This window comes from Erpetoichthys calabaricus, chromosome 6 (assembly GCF_900747795.2).
Source record: "Erpetoichthys calabaricus chromosome 6, fErpCal1.3, whole genome shotgun sequence".
Lineage (NCBI taxonomy): Eukaryota > Metazoa > Chordata > Cladistia > Polypteriformes > Polypteridae > Erpetoichthys > Erpetoichthys calabaricus.
The window spans coordinates 202,068,098-202,078,636 of record NC_041399.2 but is presented as its reverse complement, the minus strand read 5'-3'; the positions used below and the strand labels follow the sequence as shown (position 1 = coordinate 202,078,636).

At 42.1% G+C, this 10,539-nt stretch overlaps 1 protein-coding gene across 1 annotated transcript in view; it reads left to right on the top strand.

Annotated features, from left to right (window-relative positions):
* The first annotated feature begins 3,633 nt into the window (after positions 1-3,633).
* Positions 3,634-10,539, top strand: part of mtpap (mitochondrial poly(A) polymerase) — a 63,241-nt gene continuing 56,335 nt past the window's right edge. The window contains exon 1 of the mRNA XM_028804342.1: positions 3,634-3,809. Within this exon, the coding sequence (XP_028660175.1) occupies positions 3,641-3,809 (169 nt within the window). The 5' untranslated portion in view covers positions 3,634-3,640. The remainder of the gene's footprint in view (positions 3,810-10,539) is intronic.

Below are 10,539 nucleotides of genomic sequence, written 5' to 3'. Positions count from 1 at the left end.
AATTGCTTGTAAGTAGGGCGTGACATGCAAGAAGTCTCGTGGGACTTCAAAGTGTCTCTAGGAGATGATCACGTCTCGACCCAAGAAAAACAAGAAAAAAGGTATTAGAATCAAGCAAAATTATCTGCCAATATAGTGAGAAAGTTTAACTTGTTAACTTGTTAAATTTTCTAAAAATGAGATTATATATCTTACACATACAAATCTACTCAAGTCAGTTATTCTTAAAATAAGAAAAACAAGATCTATTATTTCTTTTCAAGATTTTTCTGGCTTGTTAAGATTTCATTTTTTGCAGTGTATATATATATATATATATATATATATATATATATATATATACTGTATATAATGGCACCTTGACTGCCATTAGGTATTGGAATGAAATCCTTGGGCCCATTGTCAGACACTATGCTGGTGCAGTGGCTCCTGGGTTCCTCCTGGTGCAGGACAATGCCCTGCCTAATGTGATGAGAGAATGCAGGTGGTTCCTGGAGAATGACGGAATTGATACCATTGACTGGCCCCCACACTCACTCGCCTGACCTCAATCCAATCGAACACCTCTGGGTGGGACATTATGTTTCACTCCATCTGACGCCTCAGACTGTCCAGGAGCTCAGTGATGCCCTGGTCCAGATCTGGGAGGAGATCCCCCAGGACACCATTCATCGTCTCATTAGGACGTTGTCAGGCATGCATACAAGCATGTGGGGGCCATACAAACTACTGAGTACGATTTGGAGTTGCTGCATTGAAATTTCGGCAAAATGGACTCGCCTGTCGCATCATTTTTTCACTTTGATTTTCAGGGTGTCTTTGAATACAGCCCTCTGTAGGTTGATAATTTTCATTTCCATTAAATGATATGCCATCCTTTCATTCCTAACACATTACCAGACCATAGCAGTAGAGATATCCAGCAGGATTTTTTCTCCCATTTAGATCTGATGTGTTTTCAAAGTGTGCCTTTAATGTTTTTGAACAGTTACATATATATATATATATACATATACATATTCATACATATTCTGTTTTTTCACCTGTATTATTATCACTCTTTAATTTAATATTATTTATTGTATCAGTATGCTGCTGCTGAAGAATGTGAATTTCCCATTGGGATTAATAAAGTATCTATCTATCTATCTATCTATCTATCTATCTATCTATCTATCTATCTATCTATCTATCTATCTATCTATCTATCTATCTATCTATCTATCTATCTATCTATCTATCTATCTATCTATCTATCTATCTATCTATCTATCTATCTATATCTCATGGTTATATATATATATATCCCTCATGGTTCTGACCACGTAGTAGTGAAACAGAATTGTGAGAAGGGCCCCACCCGGCTCCCCATTCCTGACGTCACGCTTCCCCCCACCCCTCAGCCTGCAGCCTGTCTCTCAGATTAGTGTGATGATATCACTCCTGCGAGCGAACTATGATTCTTAGCGCAATGAGAAAAGTCACAAAATCAACTGGAATGTGCAAGCAAATTAAAGAAAAAAACCTGATCTAAATTCGTTAAGTAGTTCTCTCATTTGCTAGCTAAGCGGATGTCAGATATGCCCCGAGGCTGGTGCGTGAGTGAGGAGGGCAGGGCCCCCCTCCCCTAGGCCTGCAGCCAGTCACTTGAATTCGCACAAATAAATCGGTACCGCAAGCGAACTATGATACTTAGTGCAATGAGAGAAGTCACAAAATCATCCAAAATGTTCAAGCAAATTATAGAAAAAACCCGATTTAATCTGTTAAGTAGTTCTCTTAGGAAAAGCGGACAGACATACAGACAGAGAGAAGTTGGATTATATATATATATATATATATATATATATATATATATATATATATATATATATATATATATACACACACACACACACATCTGTGGTGGGCTGGCGCCCTGCCTGGGGTTTGTTTCCTGCCTTGCGCCCTGTGTTGGCTGGGATTGGCTACAGCAGTCCCCCGTGACCCTGTAGTTAGGATATAGTGGGTTGGATAATGGATGGATATATACACATACACACATATACAGTGCCCTCCATGATGTTTGGGACAAAGTCACATTTTTCTTTGATTTCCCCCTCTGCTCCACAGTTTAAAATTGCACATTAAACAATTCAGACATTGTGATTCAAGTGCACATTGTAGACTTTCATTTAAAGGGATTTGCATACATTTCGGTCACATTATGACGTTAACCTACACCCAGCCCTCTAACCTGCAGGGAAAACTTGGGGATTGGTGGCAGGATTGACACTCAAGTTACTGTAAAAAACTTCACCCTGTTCAGTGTGGTGTTGAGGTGTCACCTGTTGCAAGGCTTGCACTCAGGTCCCAGTCTGTGAGGTTTGTCATGTAGTGGGTGCAGTAACGTACAGTACTTTAATCAGCGCACACTCCCATCCAACCCCTGCAAAAATGACAACACTTTTTCTACATGGTCGCCCATTTCTGGGCACCGTAATGTTTGGGATAATTTGCATCACATGTGTTTGTGATTCCTCAGGTGTGTTTCAAGATACCTTAGATTGCTACTACCCTTTGGGGTCTGTAGTTGCCATTGTTCAACGTGAGCACAAGAGCTGTGCCAATGAAAGTCAAAGAAGCCATTATGAGACTGACAAACACAAATAAAACCATTTGAGAAATCAGTAAAAACCTTTCTTTTAAACCTGAATAGGAGTACTCCTGGTGCCCAAACTATTGTCTCCAGGAAGCACTCCCCAGTCAGCTGGACCACCCTACAGCTGGGCATTCATCTCCTGATAGCCTCCTCTGGTGACCCTTATAGAACGCAACAGAGCAGCCTTATGGGACCACATCTCCCATGCTTCCCTGCAGGCATCCATTTAAGGGTTTGCCACAAGGAATGCTGCCACTCGGTGTGTGGGGGAACAGTCTTCCACTGCCCCACAACTCTTCTGGCCTCCTGACCAGGAATTGGACTGCTACCTATCGGGTAGGGATAATTCTCCACCCAGGTTGTCCATCCATTATTCTGGCCCCACTAACAAGGTAAGGAAGTCCCATCCATTGCTGCTGGGATGCCATCAGCTACCAAAGTGCCCCTCCATACCCACTTCCTGACTGGTAGGGTGAATATCCTGGCTAGGTAACAGGGGTCCATCCTTGCTGGGACACTTGTCCATCCATCAAGCTGTTCTTGCACATTTACAGTGATGTGTTGAATGAAATGAAATGAAATGAAATTAAAATTGCCTGGAAAAATAATTAACTGAATTAATACACACCCTGAATCCCAACCTCAAAATAATTTAAAACAGTTTTCTTGATAAGGTGAAAATGCAGCTAAATTATTTGGAGCATAAACAAATCCTACATTTATTCATAACAAGCAGAAAGGTATATTGGATTGGCTGGAGTGTGCTTGGTGCCATTTTGAAACGATCTAATTTAATTTGTGAAACATTAAATGCCATGTTTCACTCGTGCTAAAACTTATATACAAAATATGAATCACCCTGACGAAGAAATATCCCAGATCCAACAGTCTCATGACTGTCACAGGATTCCTTGCTCTCTCATTAAAACTGTAAACTGAGGAAGAGTCTCAAATCGTCTAGTTTGAACTCTCTGGGATTCCGTAATAAACACTGTGCGCATGCGCTTGTCTATCAGCGTGCCAGCAGTAATGGCGACGTCCTTAAGGTTTGGCAGAATAGTGAGAGCAACTGGATGCGTGAGTTTCTTGAGAAGTGCTTCTGTCAGGAATCACGGTTCGGTGGGACCTGCGGTACAAAGGGAGAGCACGTCATCTTCCAGCCAGTCAGGTACTTTTGACCATTATTGTACAACGTGACAGGCTCTTTCAGTGGGTCAGACGGTTTCCCCACTCTCTCGAACCACTGACCTAAAACTTGACAGCCCAGAAGTTGAGAGGAACAACAAGCGATGTACAGTTGACTGACCTCATCTAGCATTCCGGTGGCCCGGGAAGCTCGAGTTATTTTTATTTAGTGCATGGGGGTGATGTCTCTGTCGCCTACAGAATGACTGAGCCGTCTGTTCCTTTCCCACATCACGCTTTTTTTTTTTAGTTTTTCCGACACGTATACCGTTTTGTTATATTCTGGTTAAATATTGTGATGGGTCAAAACTTTGACTTCAAGTTTGCAAGCGATTTACACATTTCGTGCATCCCTGATGACGATCTGAACTGTGCCAAGTCTGTGTGACCGAAATCACTCAGTCAGAATGAAACTTGGCACAGGAGTTGGCATCGGAAAGGGCTGACAGAGAGCAAAACTGCTCCAGTGGAGTTTACTTTATAGAGAAAACTACATATACAGTGGTGTGAAAAACTATTTGCCCCCTTCCTGATTTCTTATTCTTTTGCATGTTTGTCACACAAAATGTTTCTGATCATCAAACACATTTAACCATTAGTCAAATATAACACAAGTAAACACAAAATGCAGTTTGTAAATGGTGGTTTTTATTATTTAGGGAGAAAAAAAAATCCAAACCTACATGGCCCTGTGTGAAAAAGTAATTGCCCCCTGAACCTAATAACTGGTTGGGCCACCCTTAGCAGCAATAACTGCAATCAAGCGTTTGCGATAACTTGCAATAAGTCTTTTACAGCGCTCTGGAGGAATTTTGGCTCACTCATCTTTGCAAAATTGTTGTAATTCAGCTTTATTTGAGGGTTTTCTAGCATGAACCGCCTTTTTAAGGTCATGCCATAGCATCTCAATTGGATTCAGGTCAGGACTTTGACTAGGCCACTCCAAAGTCTTCATTTTGTTTTTCTTCAGCCATTCAGAGGTGGATTTGCTGGTGTGTTTTGGGTCATTGTCCTGTTGCAGCACCCAAGATCGCTTCAGCTTGAGTTGACGAACAGATGGCCGGACATTCTCCTTCAGGATTTTTTGGTAGACAGTAGAATTCATGGTTCCATCTATCACAGCAAGCCTTCCAGGTCCTGAAGCAGCAAAACAACCCCAGACCATCACACTACCACCACCATATTTTACTGTTGGTATGATGTTCTTTTTCTGAAATGCTGTGTTCCTTTTACGCCAGATGTAACGGGACATTTGCCTTCCAAAAAGTTCAACTTTTGACTCATCAGTCCACAAGGTATTTTCCCAAAAGTCTTGGCAATCATTGAGATGTTTCTTAGCAAAATTGAGACGAGCCCTAATGTTCTTTTTGCTTAACAGTGGTTTGCGTCTTGGAAATCTGCCATGCAGGCCGTTTTTGCCCAGTCTCTTTCTTATGGTGGAGTCGTGAACACTGACCTTAATTGAGGCAAGTGAGGCCTGCAGTTCTTTAGACGTTGTCCTGGGGTCTTTTGTGACCTCTCGGATGAGTCGTCTCTGCGCTCTCGGGGTAATTTTGGTCGGCCGGCCACTCCTGGGAAGGTTCACCACTGTTCCATGTTTTTGCCATTTGTGGATAATGGCTCTCACTGTGGTTCGCTGGAGTCCCAAAGCTTTAGAAATGGCTTTATAACCTTTACCAGACTGATAGATCTCAATTACTTCTGTTCTCATTTGTTCCTGAATTTCTTTGGATCTTGGCATGATGTCTAGCTTTTGAGGTGCTTTTGGTCTACTTCTCTGTGTCAGGCAACTCCTATTTAAGTGATTTCTTGATTGAAACAGGTGTGGCAGTAATCAGGCCTGGGGGTGGCTACGGAAATTGAACTCAGGTGTGATACACCACAGTTAGGTTATTTTTTAACAAGGGGGCAATTACTTTTTCACACAGGGCCATGTAGGTTTGGATTTTTTTTCTCCCTAAATAATAAACACCATCATTTAAAAACTGCATTTTGTGTTTACTTGTGTTATATTTGACTAATGGTTAAATGTGTTTGATGATCAGAAACATTTTGTGTGACAAACATGCAAAAGAATAAGAAATCAGGAAGGGGGCAAATAGTTTTTCACACCACTGTACATACATATATAGATCGAGAAAGTGGTGTAACGGGGTCAGAAACTGAAGGTCATTTTTTTTAAAATTGGGAAAGTCCAATGCTGGCCACTTTCACATTACAGTGCTGAGAAATGCATACAACGCAAGATGGGGACCTGATTGGGGTTCGTTCACCTCACTCTGAGTCGTAATGTCGTAGTATTATTTAAACCAATTAATGCATTTAATTGCACATTAATAACCTGATTCTTCACAGAATCTTGGTTTCAAAGCTGCCTTGTATACCCGTATTCAGGTTAGATCAGTGGTTCCAAACCTTTTCTATGCTCCACCCCTACACATGTAATATCACATCGAAAGTGAATAAAGATTTGTAATATTTGAACCATATACAGTACTGCAGGTGAACAAACTGAACTAAAAAAAAATACTTTTAATTCAGTACATAAAACTGAATTGTAATTTGAGCAATTAACCTTTAGAAATCTCCGTAATATTGTAAAATGTATCCCCTTGTGAAGTTTAGACACTTGACAGACAAGTGGGGTGTTGGGTGGGGGTGTGCTTCGGGTATCGCGCAGAGCATCACGTGCCGTGAGCAGATGACACACGATCAACGCTCAGGGGGTTTTAGGGATTGGAGACCCCCATGAAACCTCTAAGCAATGACACACAGCAGACAATCTTTGAACTGCAGTTTAAAAACAGATATGCTGCAAAGTTAAAATTGCTGCTACTGCTGGGACCACCAGCCAGAGTGACTGGGAGAGTGTAAGCAGCAGGTTTTGCATCCAATTCAGTCACCCAAACCCGCAAACATGTTAATCAAATCTTGAAGTCAGTGACGTTTCATAATTGGGGTTTGCACAGAAATCAATACTAAACCTTGTCCTTGTTTACGGGTCATTGCAAGGTCCAAATTCCGTTTTCTTAAAGTTATTCACCTTCGCAAATGCAGCGCCAGCAGCAAAGAACCCGAGAGAACGCTCATTTCTGAGGCTTGTTCACAGGTAACAGTTGCATACTTCATGCTTGATTCATTTCATATCACAGAAAAGGAGCACTGAATAATAAATGATGGTACAGGAACAATTCAAGCAATGCACCTTGTTCAGTTTATGTTGAATCATGACACAGCCTTTCTCTTTGTTGCACCTCTTGAAATGCCATTTTGCACCCCCATTTGGGGAACCCTTGGGTTAAAGTAACCAGGTTAACACACATGGATTTCTGTGCGAGTACTCCGGTGATGTGGCCCTGTAAATAACAATAACTAAGTTAGTGTTACAGATTTCACAGTCTACACTTGCCTTTGCGCAAACATTCAGCAGCCACAAGCAGAAAACGGTGGAATTTGTCCACAAAGATACTGTTATGTTTCCCAGTAAAATGCTTGGGTGATCGCATTATTCCTGCTCCTGGTTGAAATAATCTGTCTCATTATTTCAGAAATTGCTAAATTTTGTCGATGAGCTAAAAGTATGGTGCTTAGCTCAGCAGCACATTGTTTGGGGGGGGGGGGTCACGCATCAATTGTCTTTTTCTTTTTTTTTTTTTTTTATCATACCATCCATACACCGTATTACAGCATACACTGGCAGGACTGTGGTGTTACGTATACATAAATACAGGACAAGTGCAAGACAAATGAACAACTATACAGTAATCCCTCCTCCATCGCGGGGGTTGCGTTCCAGAGCCACCCGCGAAATAAGAAAATCCGCGAAGTAGAAACCATATGTTTATATGGTTATTTTTATATTGTCATGCTTGGGTCACAGATTTGCACAGAAACACAGGAGGTTGTAGAGAGACAGGAACGTTATTCAAACACTGCAAACAAACATTTGTCTCTTTTTCAAAAGTTTAAACTGTGCTCCATGACAAGACAGAGATGACAGTTCAGTCTCACAATTAAAAGAATGCAAACATATCTTCCTCTTCAAAGGAGTGCGCATCAGGAGCAGATAATGTCAGAGAGAGAGAGAAAAGGACAAACAAATCAATAGGGCTGTTTGGCTTTTAAGTATGCGAAGCACCACGGCACAAAGCTGTTGAAGGCGGCAGCTCACACCCCCTCCGTCAGGAGCAGAGAGAGAGAGAAAAACAAACGATCAAAAATCAATACGTGCCCTTCGAGCTTTTAATTATGCGAAGCACCATGTAGCATGTCACTTCACGAAGCAGCTGCACAGAAGGTAGCAACGTGAAGATAATCTTTCAGCATTTTTAGACGAGCGTCCGTATAGTCTAGGTGTGCAAACAGCCCCCCCTGCTCAATCCCCCTACGTCAGGATCAGAGAATGTCAGCGCAAGAGAGAGAGAAAAGTAAGTTGGGTTTCTTCTCAGCCATCTGCCAATAGCGTCCCTTGTATGAAATCAACTGGGCAAACCAACTGCGGAAGCATGTACCAGAAATTAAAAGACCCATTGTCCGCAGAAATCCGCGAACCAGCAAAAAATCCACGATATATATTTAAATATGCTTACATATAAAATCCGCGATAGAGTGAAGCTGCGAAAGGCGAAGCGCAATATAGCGAGGGATTACTGTACAATAAATAAGTAGATAAGTAAATAAACAGATACATAATAAGTAAGTGAATCAACAGTAATAATTTGAAATAGTAAGAAATAAATAACAACTAATAATAAAAAGACAGCAAGTATAGCAAATGTACTACATGTAAGTAAGCTACTGGGAGCAGATCTGAGCAGATCTGAGGACACAGGGGTGCAGCACAGAGTTCAGAGTCCAGATAGCCAAAGGGTGTAACTTGTTGTAGAACCTGGCAGAACTGGTTTGCATGCCTTCTGGCAGATGGAAGTAGGACACAGAGACTATGGGAGGACTCGGAGTGTCCTTCACACTGCTGCAAGCTTTGTGGATGCAATGCTTTCTAAAGATGTCTTTAAATGGAGATCAGAGAGGTCCTGGTGATCATTTCTACTGTGTGCAGTATCCGTTGTAGAACCATACAGTCAGAGACACTGCAGTTTCTGAACCAGATGATGATGCATGTTAATGTCTGATGACTTGTAAACCTAAAGCAATTCTGCTTTATTGAAGTAAAAGTACCTGCATTATTGTTATTCCAGTACCACAGGGTGTAAGGCAAAAAGCAAACGTACCAGCTCCTTTGAAGAGCTCAATCACACCGTCAAACAGAAAAGAGTGTGCTGTGTACAAAGCCAGAAACATATAAATGAGGTTTTAGTTTAGTTTTAATCCAGCTATTTGATATAGATATGTTGAAACAGTGTGATCAGATGGTGCAGTGACCAGCGTTCATAATGCAGATCTTCGGTGGCTCAGGTCAGGGATGTAAAGAGGGGATTGACATTATGTACTTCACAGCACATCTTCTTCTTCTTTTAGCTACTCCTGTTAGGGGTTGCTACAGCAGATCATCTTCTCTTTTCTGTCCTCTGCATCTTGTTCTGTCACACCCATCATCTGCATGTTCTCTCTCACCACATCCATAAACCTTCTCTTAGGCCTTCCTCTTTTTCTCTTCCCTGGCAGCTCTATCCTTAGCATCCTTCTCCCAATATACTCAGCATCTCTCCTCTGCACATGTCCAAACCAGTGCAATCTCTCCTCTCTGACTTTGTCTCCCAACCGTCCAACTTGAGCTGACCCTCTTATGTACTCATTTCTAATCCTGGCCATCCTTGTCACATCCAATGCAAATCTTAGCATTTTTAACTCTGCCACCTCCAGCTCTGTCTCCTGTTTTCTGGTCTGTGCCACCGTCTCCAACCCATATAACTTAGCTGGTCTCACTACCGTCCTGTAGACCTTCCCTTTCACTCTTGCTGATATCCGTCTGTCACAAATCACTCCTGACACTCTTCTCCACCCACTCCACCCTGCCTGCACTCTCTTTTTCACCTCTCTTCCACAATCCCCATTACTCTGTACTGTTGATCCCAAGTATTTAAACTCATCCTCACCATTCCACTGCCCTCCCTCTCTTTTACACACATGTATTCTGTCTTGTTCATACTGACCTTCATTCCTCTCCTCTCTAGAGCAGATCTCCACCTCTCCAGGGTCTCCTCAACCTGCTCCCTACTATCACTACAGATCACAATGTCATCAGCAAACATCATAGTCCTCGGGGACTCCTGTCTAATCTCGTCTGTCAACCTGTCCATCATCATTGCAAATAAGAAAGGGCTCAGAGCCGATCCCTGATGTAATCCCACCTCCACCTTGAATGCATCCATCACTCCTACCGCTGACCTCACCACTGTCACACTTCCCTCGTACATATCCTGTACAACTCTTATGTACTTCTGTGCCACTCACGACTTCCTCATACAATACCAGAACTCCTCTCGAGGCACCCTGTCGTATGCTTTCTCCAGGTCCACAAAGACACAATGCAACTCCTTCTGTCCTTCTCTATACTTCTCCATCAACACCCTCAGAGCAAACATCGCATCTGTGGTGCTCTTTCTTGGCATGAAACCATACTGCTGCTCACTAATCATCACCTCATTTCTTAACTGAGCTTCCACTATTCTTTCCCATAACTTCATGCTGTGGCTTATCAATTTTATCCCCCTGTAGTTATTACAGTCCTGCACATCCCCCTTATTCTTAAA